This window comes from Halichoerus grypus, chromosome 2, assembly GCF_964656455.1.
Source record: "Halichoerus grypus chromosome 2, mHalGry1.hap1.1, whole genome shotgun sequence".
Taxonomy (NCBI): Eukaryota; Metazoa; Chordata; class Mammalia; order Carnivora; family Phocidae; genus Halichoerus; species Halichoerus grypus.
Window position 1 is genome coordinate 122903148 of NC_135713.1, and position 16298 is coordinate 122919445.

General features: G+C 38.7%; 1 protein-coding gene across 2 annotated transcripts in view; it reads right to left on the reverse strand.

Moving 5' to 3' along the window:
- SMAD5 (SMAD family member 5) overlaps positions 1–16298 on the reverse strand; it is a 55236-nt gene that overhangs the window by 26620 nt on the left and 12318 nt on the right. For both annotated transcript variants that reach the window (XM_036114320.2, XM_036114322.2), the window contains one exon: positions 5516–6087. In XM_036114320.2, the coding sequence (XP_035970213.1) occupies positions 5516–5918 (403 nt within the window). In that variant the 5' untranslated portion in view covers positions 5919–6087. The remainder of the gene's footprint in view (positions 1–5515; positions 6088–16298) is intronic.

Below are 16298 nucleotides of genomic sequence, written 5' to 3' on the forward strand. Positions count from 1 at the left end.
AAAACAATCATAACACAGAGAATTTAATGTAGTGAAAGTTCAACAGAGGTGAGCACTTCCAGCTAGCAAGAATCAAACAAAACACTATGGAAAAGATTACAACTGATTGGACATTAAAGAACAGGGAATGCCAAGTGCAGGGATACTAGAGAAGGACATGGGGAGACTCCAGGAAGGAGATAAGAAAGCATATTCACAGTTGGCCTAAGCACTGAACTAGGAGCTGATATTAGAGTGTGACGCTGAGGTCAGCTATTAAGATGCCCTGAAAGCCTCTGTGTTTCCAATTTTGAACATTGCATCTTTCTTAGTTTGAGAGATTTCACATTTTATGTTCTTCAGTCAACTTTTCCCTAGTGAAAATAATAACATTTCCTAGGTAGAAGTCTTCCATTCAAAATCAGTTTTCTAAACATGATCATAATGAAAATATATCGAACACAGCCTAAATATTTTAAGAGACCTATTTTTTAAAAGGTTAACTTTATTCAAACATTGACTTTCTCTGAAGACCCAAATGACCAATCACATTGAAATGTCTGACTACCCTTCCCTATAGGAAATCAAAGCCAATGTGATTTCTTTAAACTCTTACTATAGCAGTTCATCTCTTTTACAACCTTCCCATATCTGTCAATGTAATTTTACTTCCAAAAATCTCACTTTGACTCTGACATCATTCAGCAGCAACAAAATCAATCTGTTTATTTTAAGTTAACTAGGTCATACTTCCCTGCCTGAACTAGGGATGTACCTGAGGAATGAGAGGCTCTGTAAGTCAGTATTCATACTGTTTGTCTCTTTTCTTTGGACTGAATTAGTGTTGTAATTATGTGGTTAACATCTGATTACAATTGTTTCATTCTACTGTGTATTACCAACTGCTGTTCCCTTTACAGAATGATGGGACAGCTGCCATTGGAGAGTAAGGCGTGAGACAATAAGAATTTCTATGTTTAGCTGGCTAGCAAGCTGAAAGACTAAATGAAATAACTAACGAGGAATTCAATCCAGCTAAGAATTCCTTTATTTTTTTTTTTTAGAGGCGGAGCTAAAATCACCGACTTCTCTCGTCTATTAACTATACACATCACTTTTTAAAGACTATTTTCCTACAAAATACATAGTTTAAACAGACAGATGCTATAAGAAGTAACAAACAGAGCAATTTCTAAGCCTCCTCCCATATGCTTCCAGACACAACAAATTTAAACTCTTAGCCACCTCTTCTAACATTTACTTTGTGCACTGCTAAATAATATGCTTATACTGCTATTATTAATTTGCCAAGACATCATTTGCCGATTTGCTATTGTGGCAAATGAAGTAGCTTTCTTACATCATTCTACCCACTCCCATTCCCGTTCCCCTCAATAAAGTTACATAAAAAAATGTTGGTTAAGGGCGCCTGGGTGGCTCAGTCGTTAAGCTTCTGCCTTCGGCTCAGGTCATGATCCCAGGGTTCTGGGATCGAGCCCCACATCGGGCTCCCTGCTTGGCGGGAAGCCTGCTTCTCCCTCTCCCACTCCCCCTGCTTGTGTTCCTCTCTCGCTGTGTCTCTATCAAATAAATAAATAAAATCTTTAAAAAAAAAATAAAAAAAAAAAAAAAAAAAAAAAAATGTTGGTTAAATCAACATCTGATGTTTATTACATGTACAAATATTATTCATTCCTGAGCCAAGTATGTACTATATTTTTTCTTGAACAGTGCTTTAAGGAAAGCTGATTATTGACTTGTTACTTCATTTGCTTAATCTTAAGTACACACAACTAATAATTCCAGAAGTCTAACAGATTTGTTAAATTCCTATCAATACTATTTTCCAGATGCCACAAATAAACAAATAATCTATTAACTCATTTTTTCCCCTGGACCCTTCATTCGTCTATGATCTAGACTGGTAGCTCCTTAAGTCTCCTAGAGATCTCAAGTTCTTAGACTTCCCTTCTCTTCTCTCCTGTTGGAACCCATTTCCTGGACCTCATGTTCTATTAGTTTCCTAAGGGGGGCAAAAGGAAGGGGGCGCCTGGGTGGCTCAGAAGGTTAAGCATCCGCCTTCGACTCGGGTTATGACCCCGGGGTCCTGGGATCGAACCCCGCATCAGGCTCCCTGCTCAGTGGAGAGCCTGCTTCTCCCTCTCCATCTGCCTCTCCCCCTGCTCATTCTTTCTCTCTCAAATAAGAATTTAAAAAAAAAGGGTGAAAGATAAATTTTTAGTCCTTGCATATATGAAAATATCTTGTCTTTTGTTTGTCTGCAGACAGATTCCAGAATAAACAACTTTTTCTCTCTGAATTTTAGGGGCACTGCTTCACGGTCTTCTAGAATCCAGAACTGCTCTGAGAAACCCAACATTCTCACCTCCAGTCCTTTCTATATGTCCTGTCTTTTCTCTCTGGGAGCTTTCAGAATCTTTTTTAACCATGATATACTAAAATTTCATGCATGGGTCTTTTATCCCTGACAGCACCATCATTGCCATTCTTTTAGCTAGTCTCCATACCCAATGTTATTTCCAGAGCTTTTTTACCATACCAGGCTCTTATTATCTCCATGTGAAATCCAGCATGGGAGACATCCTCTAAGGTGGCCACCATGATTCCTGCTTCTCGGTATACACCCTTTGCATAATCCTCTCCCTTTCAAGGTATTATCTCTGACTTTCTGCTCACCAACAGAACATGGCAAAGGTGACAGGATGTTATGTGATGATATGATATAAGAATATAATGCCCTTCTATCAAGAAGACCCTCTCTCTTCTTACTGTCTTTGAAGTAAGCTTCCATGAATGTGAGCTACTATGAAAAAGGTGGCAAACAAATGAAGGCAGCCTCTAGTCAACAACCAGCAAGAAGAGTCCAACAGCCCACAAGGAACTGAACCCCATCAGCAATCACATGAGCTGGGAAGCAGATCCTTCCCCAGCTGAGCCTTACATGAGACCCAAGCCCTGACCAACACCTTAAATATAGCCTAGCAAAGGATTCAAGCCTGTCTGGACTCCTGTCCCACAGAAACCGTGAGATAATAAATGTGTATTAAGCCACTTGCTTAATCTGTTATGCGGCAAAAGATAACTAATGCACCCAACTAGTATCTCAGCTTATATAATTCATTCATTAAAAAAAACATTTACTGTGCACCACCTACTAAGTGCCAGGTCATACTACTATTCTAGGCACTGGTGATGCACTACAGAATGAGACAGAAGAAGTTCCTGCTTGCATGAGTCAATAAATAAAATAATTATCTAACACAGCATCAAGTAGTGATGGGGGTATTTGAGCAAGGACTGAACGGAGTGAGAAAATGTACCATGAAAAGATCATGGGAGAGAGTTAAGTAGAAGAAACAGAAAAAAAAAAGAAAGGAAGGAAGGAAGGAAGGAAGGAAGGAAGAAAAAGTAAGTTTAGATGCAGGAGTAGGCCAAGTCCATAGGACAGAGGAAGTCTGAAGAGAGGTTATGTAGGGTCTTTAGAAATCTGGGGGCGCCTGGGTGGCTCAGTCGTTAAGTGTCTGCCTTCAGCTCGGGTCATGTTCCCAGGGTCCTGGGATCGAGCCCCGCATCGGGCTCCCCGCTCCGTGGGAAGCCTGCTTCTCCCTCTCCCACTCCCCCTGCTTGTGTTCCCTCTCTCACTGTATCTATCTCTGTCAAATGAATAAATAAAATCTTTAAAAAAAAAAAAAAGAAATCTGTTCTAAGTGTGATAAAAGTCTTGAGTGTTTTGAGCAGGCAGACATGATTTGGTATTTTCTTTTTTTAAAGATTGATTTGTTTTAGATAGAGAATCTCAAGCAGACTCCCCGCTGAGCACGGAGCCTGACACGGGGCTCAATTTCATGACCCTGAGATCATGACCTGAGCTAAAACCAAGAGTGGGATACTCAGAACTGACTGAGCCACCCAGGCGCCCCATGATTTGCTATTTTCTAAAGAGCACTCTGGCTGCTGTGCAGAAAACAGAATGGGTTGGAGGGAGAGAAAAGAGGCAGAGAGACCAATTAGAACACTGCTTAAGGTGGAAGATGAAGATGGTCTGCCCTAGAATAGTGGTGTTAGAGATGGTAAAAGGGGACATTATTAAGATAATATTTTGAAGGTACAGCAAACAGCATTTGCTCATAGCTCAAATGAGGACTTCAAAGCGAGAAATAAAAAACGACTTCTAGGTAGCAATTACATGAATGCTGGTGCCATTTACCTCAACAGGGAAAACTGGAGGTAAAAAGGACTTGGTGGGGGAAAAAAATCAAAAGCCCTATTTAGACATGTTGAATCTGATATGTTTATGAGACATTCAAATGGAGATGTCAAGTGGGCAACTGAATACAGAAGTCTAAAACTCAAAGGAGAAGTTCACTCTAGAGTTCAAAATGTGAGCATGAGCTTACAGTTTTACATGTGACAGCATGAGAGCCCATAGGGGAAAAATATGGATGTAGAAAAGGTCTAGGGACTGAGTCACGTGAAAACAGGAAAAGAAGCCAATGAAGAGACTAAGCAAAAAGAGCCAGTGAAGTAGGAGAAGCAGAAGAGTGTCGTGTTTCAGAAACCAATAAAGAAAAAGTTGTGAGTGGGAGGGAAAGAAAGCATCTCAAATGACGTTGAGAAGGCAAGTGAGATTAGGACTGAGAATGACCCCTCCATCCAGAAGGCAGTCACCAGTGATCTTGACAAGTCAAATGGTAGGGAAGACAGACTAAGAGGAGGGGTGTCCAGAAAGAACAGGAGGAAAGTAACATAGAGATTAAAAAAAAATGGAGACTCCTATAAAAGGACTCAAAGAAACAGTACAGGAGACTGGGGGTGAGGGGATGTGAATGAAGTCGGGACCAGAATTCTTTTTTAACTTCTGTTTTAGGATGGGCAGTAGCATGATATGCTTATGTGCTGACAGAAATAGTCTAATAGAGAAGGAAAATGTAATCCTGGCGAGAGGGGTGGTAACTGTATGAACAAAGTTCTTGAGTAGACAAAAAGGAGTGGGATGTAGCACACATATGGAGCTTAGGTTTTATTTTATTTTTTTTTTAAGATTTTATTTACTTATTTGACAGAGAGAGACACAGCGAGGGGGAGTGGGACAGGGAGAAGCAGGCTTCCCGCTGAGCAGGGAACCCAACGTGGGGCTCAATTCCAGGGCCCTGGGATCATGACCTGAGCCGAAGGCAGGCGCTTAACGACTGAGCCACCCAGGTGCCCCTGAAACTTAGGTTTTAGATAAAAGAGACATGTCATCCATGGAAAAGGCAGAGCATGCATACGACTGACACTGACTGATTCATGTACATATGACTGACTGCTTACAGTGAACATGAATTAGAATTAGCTACTTAGGAGCTATTTTATCTATATATAAAAAGCTAAATTCAAAATCCACTATTTCTTCCAAGATTAAAATCTTTAAGAAGGAAACACAAGGCTAATACAGCCTTTTAATTACTAAATCCACTGAAATGTAAATCAGGAAGAGACAAGGTTTTGTAATTCTTCTCAAGGTAAAACCTACCTGGACTCTCCACTCTCTTATAGTGGTATGGGTTGATACAAACTTCTTTCTGCTTAGATCCAAAAGGAAATTCACAAATATCCAATGGCTTTAGCTCATGATGACTCTGCAAATCAGGCCAGCGCCAAACACGACAATATATAACATGGGGTAAGCCTTTTCTGTGGGAAACCTGCAGGCGTCCATCTAAAGATCTGGGAATAGTGACACATTTGCTCGGCTGTCCTGGACTGCTCAAGGCTTTCTCCAGTTCTTCCATGGCACCCTTTTTCTTTTTTAGCTTTTTCACCAAAGCATCGACTGCCTTTTCTGCCCATTTCTCCTCTTCATCACCTTGCTTCCAGCCCAACAATCGCTTTACTGCTGGACTAGTAAAGGAAAACAAGCTGGCCATTGACGTCATTTGATATAAATCTTCAGAGACCTTCCTGCAACTCAAAGTCAGTGGCTACTCAAAGAACAGCTCACAGATGAAAAGTCACATACAGGTTCTAAGCAGAAGTTCCAATTAAAAAGGGAGGAGTGACATTTATCTTCATAAGTGCCATAAGATTCTTTCATTGGTTCAAGTCCTGAAAGAGAAAGAGGGAAAAGGGTAAGACCCCTAACTTAAATGAATGCAATTAACATACATCTAAATCAATTTAATTGGAAAGTATGTTATTTTTAAATAAGAGCAGAAAAGCATTACAAAATAAAACAAAAACCTAAGTCTAGAAGGAGAAACTTTCCCTAAAGTCCTGTGACCACTTACTTCCTTTCTTCCTAACATGAACAAGTAACTCGCTGGCAATGGCAAATAACCACCAAAAGCAAAAACAGATTGCTCTACCTCCTCTCCTCTGTACTTTCCTAACAAATAAGCCTCTAGACTTTCATTTCCTTTCCCTAGGCCAATAAGCCCCCAAACGCCCTTCTAAGGTTTGATTCTGAAGTACTTCTCTTCACTGAAACCCATGTCACATGCCCTGTCAATTTTGAACACAGTATGTCCTCTAATGTCAACACAGTCTTCAGAGAAATCTAACTCTTTCCTAAGGTCATTATTCTCCGTAAAGTGTTTCACAGACTTACAAGGTTTGGACAAAAGCTATAGTCCTATTTAAGTCACATTATTAGATGCAAATTTTATCAAATTTTATATTAGGTTTTTCATAAGAGATAACAAATCCTCAGATAAATCATAACACACATAATTGCCAGAAAAATGGGAAGTATCTATTTTTAAAACTAAAAATTCTGAATAGATTTAAAGAGAATAAATTCAAAGTTTAACCCAGAAAAGGACAGTTTATAATTTTATAATTGCTATTGCCTTCTGTGGTATTTTAGGCATGTTAAGTTAAAGAACCTGCTCTAGGCAGACCACCCCACTGCACCCTTACGAAGCTCCTGGAGATGATGACAAGAGGAAGTGATGTGCAGAGGCGCTGTACTGATAAGAATGGGTACAATTCCCCATGGTCACTACACAGCCAACTACAGACAATGAGCGGCTAGTGAAACAGCAGGAGTAATGTTTGGAAAAAGGATGTCAGTAACAAATTGGAAGCCAAGAGCCTTCTTTTCTTGGGCCTAAAATTGCAAATAATGTTGCAGCTCTGCCTTTGACAATTTCTACCAAACTCTGGCATCAAGACCATTCTGGATTGGGATCCATCTTCCCAGAAAAGAATACTTGTGTTCAGTTAAAACCCAGATAAACATAAATTAAAATAAAACTGAGTTAAACTCAACAAATAAGAACTAATTGCTTGCTATGTGCCATACATTGTGAACTGCCCTGATGGTGCTTTAAAAAAAAAAAAAAAAGTCACACCAAAGTATGCTTCATCTTAAGAGCCAACTGATTCATTCATTCAACAGACACTTACTGAGACCTAGTAAATGCCAAGCATTGTTCTGGATGCTGATCAACCAGCTCTGGCTATCCAGACTGCTATGAACCATGGTTAGAACCTAGAACCAAGGGTGCAAAGGTGCACAGAAGTAAAGTAATACTCCTTCTGTGTGGATGGATTTCCAAGGCTACATGGGATGATTTTTGTCAGGCAGGCAAAACTGGCTACATTAAACTAAAGAAAATAAGGAAAGACTGAAAGTGTATTTGTCAGTAACAGGTCACAGACTGTGAAGTGTTATGTGCTAAGAGAGCTGAGCTCAGCTGTAGCTACATCAAGGATATAGGATAAAAGCCATCTGGGCCAGAGAGTAAAGGTAACAAAGTAAACCAAAATATCATTGGCTTGTCTAAGACAAGAGAAATTTCAAAGGCATAGGGACACAAACAACAACAACAAAATATGTGGGCAGACATGAATAGAGCATTTCCTAAAATAAAGAATAGATAGGTCTGGCTAACTGAGATCTTACTCAGTAACACTGGAACATAATGGAGACAAGACGGGGTAGTGCATGTGTGTGGGAGAGAGAATATATGAACAATGGAGAGATTAAGTTGAGGAAAGGGACAAGAGTAGAGAAGCTTGAAGACCAAACACCAGATGGTAGTTAACCACTAGACGGTACTTAATGTTAACTACTAATCTCACTATCATCATCGTCATCATCATCATCAAGTACTAACCATATTATATATTAACCCAAAAAAGGGGGGGGAGTTACTTCTGCGTGTACACAAAGAACAAGGACTGGAAAGATACATACTAAATTCATCATGCAGTTTCCTTTGGAGAGAGGCATGGAATGGGGGAAAGGCGAGAGAAAGGGGTCCTGTGATTTGTTTTATGTATTTCCGTATTATTTTAACCTTTTCACAAAGGGAATCTATTAATGCATTACTTGCATAATACTAAAATAAAAATAGTAAATAATCTAAAACAAATTGTTGTGAATAGAACGGAGTTACGAGTGCCGGTATAATGAAGAGGTAAGACTAATGTATGCTATCTTAGAGGTCAGTATGGTAGTTTCCCTTTGAAAGGAAGGGTATTAACTAGAAGGAAGACTGAGTTTCTGCCATCCTGGTAAAATCCTGCTTCTCCTCTGGGTGATTATATGGGAGAGCTCAGTTTGTGAAAATCCAGCTGGTGGGATACTTAAGATGTGTACACACTTCTGTATGATTTTAAAAAATTTTCTGGATATATAAAAAAGCATAGAGTGCTCAGTTTCCTTCCCATTTTTCTTCCCATCATCAATCAATGCCCCTTCTCACAGGTAATCCCTCTGTATTTGTCTTTCATGTCCCTACAGAGAAATTTAACACAAATACAAACAAATACAAATATATACATAAAACCTTTTTTTACATAATGGTATTCTAAAAAGAAAAAGGTACAGAAAAACATATGTACCATATATGCTCAAGATCTTCCCATTCCAATATAGAAAGTGCTTCCACATTCTTTTTTCTACTACACAGAATTCTAGTATAAAAGTAATCTCACAAGCATGTCAAACTATGTCATTCCTCTGCTCAAAAATTATTCAGTGGTTTCCCATTACACCGTATCTAAATTCCTTAACATCACTTTATAGGGCCTACATGAGCTGGCCTTTGGCTTTCCATCAAAGTCATTTCTTACCATTCTCCTACCTAACTTTGCACTTAACCTCCTTTCCATTTCTCAAGTGCTCCAAGGTCATTTCTACCTTAAGGCCTTTGCACTTGATGTTTCCTCCCCTGCATTCTCCCTCATGTTATTTAACATGCTTACTCTTTCAATTAATTCAGCTGCTCAAATGTCACTTCTTGAAAAAGGGCTTCCCTGGCCACTTTATCTAAAATAGCATACATCACACTCCCGCACCATTCTCTCCTCCCTGATCCTGCTCACTTTTCTTTCATGGTGTTTATCCTAACCTGATCAGCATATCAATTTTATTTATTTATTATAGGTCTTCCTCACTGACATGTTAGTAGGCAGGTAGCTTCATCTTCTTTATCCATCATCAAATTCCCCTGGACTGAGAACAGTGCCTATTTATTAAATGAGTGAGCAAGGAAGTAGTGAATGAGTGAACTAAAGAAAAGCAACTTGGAAAAATATACATTCCTTTATCAGAGCAACCTAGTATAAAATTTAAAACAAAACACGGTATTTATGGATATGCACAGATATGTAAGAGAATAAAAGCATGGATAAAAAGGATACATACCAATCTCAGGACAATGAGTACTGGTTGCAACTGGAAGGATGAAGAATGGAAAAGCTTCAGCTATTTTAAAACCAGATTTAAAAAAATTGGCAAGTCATCAGATGTTATATTCTCTCTTCTTATGTTAGAATATTTCATAACTCAAAATATTCAAAATTTTTAATTTTTAAAAAGTTGTGTGATGAAAACAGAAAATGATCAGATTCTGTCCTTTACAAGATATAAAACCAAAACCAGGTATCACTCTTTCCAAGTCTACTAATTCTTTTGTAAAAAAGGGGTGACGGTTCCTAAGTGACTAAAAAGTTGAAGTAATAAAATATGTAGGGGCACACCTGGGTGGCTAAGTCAGTTAAACATCCAACTCTTGGTTTCAAAGCTCAGGTCATGATCTCAGGGTCATGAGATAGAGACCTGGGTCGGGCTCCACACTGAGCATGGAGCCTACTTAAGATTCTCTCTCCCTCTCCCTCTGCCCCACCCCATCTGCTTGCATGCACATCCTCTTTCTCACTCTAAAATAAATAAAATCTTTTAAAAAATAATAAAACATATGTGCACATGTGTCAACACACACATGATAGATGCTTTATAAACTAAAAAGTGCTATTCAAACATGAATTATGAGCATTAGTACTCAAAGGAAAAAGAATCAAGACTCAAAAAAATGGCTGGATCTGGAGCACCTGGGTGGGTTAAGCACCCAGCTCTTGATTTTGGCTCAGGTCCTGATCTCAGGGTTGTGGAATCAAGCCCTGCATCAGGCTCCACACTGGGCATGGAGCCTGCTTAACATTCTCGCTTTCTCTCCCACTCCCTTTCTTTAAAAAAAAAAAAGAAAAAAAAGGCTGGATCTAGTACCAACCTAACATAACATAGCCACCACTATACCACTATACACACTTTCTGATCCAGCCCAAATTCCTGTACTTTTGCCCATCTGGGTCTTCCAAGAGAAATCTGAAGTCATTCTTAATGATAAGCTCAAGGCCACTCCCTCTGGTGAAGAATTCCTTCACCACCTGATTCTAAAGAGGCTATGGTCACTGAATATCATAAAAATTAATAAAACAGTGATAAGAACATATCTTAACTTTCCAAATGGAATACAAAATCTTTCCAGGAGGAAGTCTTCAGCACCTGGCACCATTCCATTCATCATACCACATATTAAAGGAGTATTTAATGAATGGTCATTGATTTTTCTATCAACTGCACCTTGAAATTAAAAGATAACTTCAAATTTTAATCCAGGTGACTAAGATAATGATAACTCCATTTGCAGAAATAAGGACACTCAGAAAGTAGTTTAGTCAGTAGAGAAGATGGCAAACTCTACTGGAAAAAGGTCATGACTGGAGATACAGGTTTAGCAAGGAAAAGATGAGAAAGAAATTTAAGATTTGCACAAAGAGCTGAAACAGTAATAAAAAATGGGATTTCAACAGAAAGAAAAGGGTGGCATGTTAACACCTGCGTATTAGGGAACACTGGTAGGGAAGAGAAAAAGTTACCAATGAAGTATTATTAAAAGGAGGAGCTTAGAATTAGATACACTGGTATTGCAGAGTATCATATAAAAGGCAGAGTTTAAAAAGAATGAGAACAAAGAAAAGGCCAATGACTGGTGACTGAGGATGTCATTAGCTCACCTTCAAGAGACCGGTTTCAGAAAAAAGAATGGGTGTCAGATTCCAAAAACCTAAGACTCAATATTAGTGTTTTCTTAAAACTAGCATTGGGAAAGGAGTAGGGACAAACCATGTACTCAACTCTTTAAATATTAAATGATTAAAAATTTCAGAAACTTCTCATGGTATTCTTTCCAAAAATTTTATAACTTTGCAAACTGCGTAAATGGTATGAGCAAGCAATCCAAGTACTCATTATCTAAGTCTCACAAAGTTAAAAAAAAAGTAACAAAATTCATCATAAAAATTTACTGATGAATAAGCAAAAGAACTGATCAGGCATTTCACATAAGAAAATATCACAGTGGCTATTAGATGGTAAAAGAGGCTCAACATTATTAGTTATCAGAAAAAAAATTTTTAAAGAAAACTGAAATATCACTCTATATTTACACATAAATCCCTATGACCCAGCAATTCCATCCCTAGGTATATATCCGACAAAAACAAGTGCTATTGTCATCAAAAGACAAGTGCATGTTCAGAGTAACTTTATTTTTACTAGCCCCAAACTGGAAATAACCCAAATATGCATTAACAGTGGAGTGGGACAATAAATCATAGTAATAAATTCAAAGAATGGAATACTTCGCAGCAATGTCAAAGAACAAACTAACATATGAAAAACATGGATGAATCACAGAGACATGATATCACAGAGATATAATAATGAAGAAATCAGATATAAAAGGTTACACGTTGTATCATTCCTTCTCAAAAACAGGCAAAACTAACCTATGTCATCAGAGACAAGAAGGTTACTAAGTGGGGACAAGAGAGAGCCTTGCGGGGAGAAAGAAATATTCTGTAACTTGATTTGGGTGATGATGACACAGATGTACAAGTAAGTAGAAGTTCACTGAGCTAAACACATTAAGATTTATAAAAAAGTCTTTAAAAAACGTGTTAGTGAAATGATCACTTAAAAACTGGTTCCCATTCACTACCATCTCCTTCACCATAATGACTTAAAAACCACCAGTGAAAGTGCAAAATTTGCAAAATATGGTATGATTTCACAAAGTTTGTTATTTTAACTTTTAGTGCCCAAAAATGTAGGGTCTGGGATTTAATTTTACCCTACCAGCCCCACAAGCAAGTAAGTTAATTTGCTAACTGTTTCATGGATTCTGACAAAGGCCACAGACTCCTGAGCCAGAGACAAAGGACTTTATCACTCATGGCACAGCAAGCAGCATAAGCCTCAGATTTGCGGTTCCCTTTGCCTCTGAGAGACCCACAGGCACGGGAGTGATGAAATATGGCCAAGATGGACAGTACTCCTGCCGTGAGTTTGCACTGATAAGGAACAATGAGCTTGGGGAATTCACCACTTTTACAGTTACATTAAGCAAGCCTCTCTCTGTGGAAAGAGAATAGCTTCACTATCAAAGGATTAACACTGGTCCTTAGTAAAATCAATGTTTATTTTTTATGGATATTTTTGTAAAAAAATTAAAATGCTCTTTATGTTAGTAGCACAAATGACAAACATAAAGGATGCCCTATCACGCTATTAAATTACTGTGAAAAAAATTACACCTATTAGGGGCGCCTGGGTGGTTCAGTTGGTTGAGCGTCTGACTCTTAATTTTGGCTCAGGTCATGATCTTGGGGTCATGAGATCGACCCCCACGTCAGCATCCGCACTGTGAGTAAAGCCTGCCTGCTTAGGATTCTCTCTCTCCCTCTGTCCCCCCCACCCCACCCCCCACGCCTCCACCTCTGGCTCATGCACTCTCTTAAAAAAAAAAAAAAAGAAAGAAAAATATGCCTATCCATCAAACTTGATTCATTCTTTGTTCACTGTAAGAATACATGTTTACAATTACAACCTAATGTTTTTCTAAATTTTTAATTTTTGAAAATAAAGTCCCAATCAGACCTTTTATTCACAATTTAGTTTAAAATATTGATCAAATTTCAAATGGTTTCTTTTTTTAAGATTTTATTTGAGAGAGAGAGGGAGAGTGAGCATATGAGAGAGAGAAAGAGAGAGAGAGAACCAGCAGGAGGAGAGGCAGAGGGAGAGGGAGAAGCAGGCTCCCCACTGAGCAGGGAGCCCAACGAGGGACTCGATCCCAGGACCCTGCGATCACGACCTAAGCCGAAAGCAGCTGCTTAATCAACTGAGCCGCCCAGATGCCCCTAAATGGTTTCATTTTAAATGGGCTTTTTTAGAACCAATTATCATTAGTTCGGGAAAACCTAAATGTGGCATGAGCTTCTCTTGATGACTCAGTTATCCTTATGAACCTCTCCGCTGCTATGCTGGAAATTCTCTATACAAAGCACGGAATATGGTCTGCACTGTTACCGACTATACAGACAAAAGCACATCAATGATCTTGAAGTTACTTATAGACTTTTGGACATCTGACTTTCTTAAAAGAATGTAGCTATTTCAAGGAATCCAACAGCTTCCTTTCTACAGAATCAGTTCCTTTGATGATGATAATGATAATAATGGTAATAGTAATGAACTACTAACATTTACTGAACACTATGTCAAGCACCGTTAAGGACCTTACACTGAGAGACCAAAAATGATTAAAATCTCAAAACAGCCATATCAGGTAAATTACATTATTCTCATTTCACAGATGAGAGAACAGGCAAAGGGAAATTAAATGTGACTTGCTTATTTCTATAGATAAGAAATGGAGCCAGGAATTGAACCCCAGCAGTCCAGCTCCACCTACACTCCTAAACACTACACACTGCCTCCTACAAAGAAGCCTCCCACCAAGGGCTATTCTTCTCTTAAAGATCTTTTCTATTGTTCTCTGAATCTCTGACTTCTCCAAAATATTCAAATCATTATGCTATCACAAGATTATACAGTTTCAGAGACCAAGGATAATCCTGTTCAATATGTTCATTTTCAAATGGATTTTTTGTACCATTAACATATCTCATTAACGTCTTCATCTACTTTAACCCTTTCTTCTCTCAACTGAGCTAAATAAGTCAATAGGTATGAACTGTTTACTATTATTGTAAAAAAATTTATGTTTATTATGGCAGCCTTACTCCAAAGCTTTTTAAATTTTCATTAGGACATTTCTGCCACACTAATCACTAGAACACAGTATGCGTGTGTATATGTCTGTGTGTGTGTGTGCACGTATGTATACACCATACACACACTTTTAAGAGCCCAACTCTATTTCACTCATCCACTTCCTTAATACTTAACATTTAGATTTCTAAATAAAATTGTTATATTGGGATTAAAACTGTTTTATTGAGCCCATATGATAGATCAATTTTCTCCTGTAAACTTTCCTGTAGAATATATCAGGTTCAAAATAACACCTTCATGTTGGGAAAATTGGACAGCCACATGCAGAAGAATGAAACTGGACCATTTCCTTACACCACACACAAAAATAGACTCCAAATGGTTGAAAGACCTCCTGAGACAGGAGTCCATCCAAATCCTAAAGGAGAACACAGGCAGCAACCTCTTCGACCTCAGCCGCAGCAACTTCTTCCTAGAAACATTGCCAAAGGCAAGGGAAGCAAGGGCAAAAATGAACTATTGGGACTTCATCAAGATAAAAAGCTTTTGCAAAGCAAAGGAAACAGTCAACAAAACCAAAAGACAACTGACAGAATGGGAGAAGATATTTGCAAATGACATATCAGATAAAGGGCTAGTATCCAAAATCTATAAAGAACTCATCAAACTCAACACCAAAAGAACAAAGAATCCAATCAAGAAATGGGCAGAAGACATGAACAGACATTTTTCCAAAGAAGACATCCAAACGGCCAACAGACACATGAAAAAGTGTTCAATATCGCTCGGCATCAGGGAAATCCAAATCAAAACCTCAGTGAGATACCACCTCACACCAGTCAGAATGGCTAAAATTAACAAGTCAGGAAATGACAGATGTTGGCGGGGATGCGGAGAAAGGGGAACCCTCCTACACTGTTGGTGGGAATGCAAGCTGGTGCAGCCACTCTGGAAAACAGTATGGAGGTTCCTCAAAAAGTTGAAAATAGAGCTACCATATGATCCAGCAATTGCACTCCTGGGTATTTACCCCAAAGATACAAAAGTAGGGACCCGAAAGGCTACGTGCACCCCGATGTTTATAGCAGCAATGTCCACAATAGCCAAACTGTGGAAAGAGCCAAGATGTCCATCAACAGATGAATGGATAAAGAAGATGTGGTATATATATACAATGGAATGTTATGCAGCCATCAAAAGGAATGAGATCTTGCCATTTGCAACGACGTGGATGGAACTGGAGGGTATTATGCTGAGCGAAATAAGTCAAACAGAGAAAGACATGTATCATATGACCTCACTGATATGAGGAATTCTTAATCTCAGGAAACAAACTGAGGGTTGCTGGAGTGGGGGGTGGGGTGGGAGGGATGGGGTGACTGGGTGATGGACAATGGGGAGGGTATGTGTTCTGGTAAGCGCTGTGAATTGTGCAAGACTGTTGAATCTCAGATCTGTACCTCTGAAACAAATAATGCAATATATGTTAAGAAAGAAAAAAAGAAGAAGAAGAATGTAGCAGGAGGGAAAGAATGAAGGGGGGGAAATCGGAGGGGGAGAAAAACCATGAGAGACGATGGACTCTGAAAAACAAACTGAGGGTTCTAGAGGGGAGGGGGGTGGGAGGATGGGTTAGCCTGGTGATGGGTATTGAGGAGGGCACGTTCTGCATGGAGCACTGGGTGTTATGCACAAACAATGAATCATGGAACACTATATCTAAAACTAATGATGTAATGTATGGGGATTAACATAACAATAAAAAAATTAAAAAAAAAAAATAACACCTTCATCCACATTGAAATGAAAGTATCAGAGTGCTTGGGATATAGCAACAGATTCATTTCACTATCTTCACTTAAGTCCTTGGTTATGAAAGAATTTCTCATTACGTATACAAAAAAGAGTAAGATATTACACTTTTTCTAGTTTGCATATATTAGCA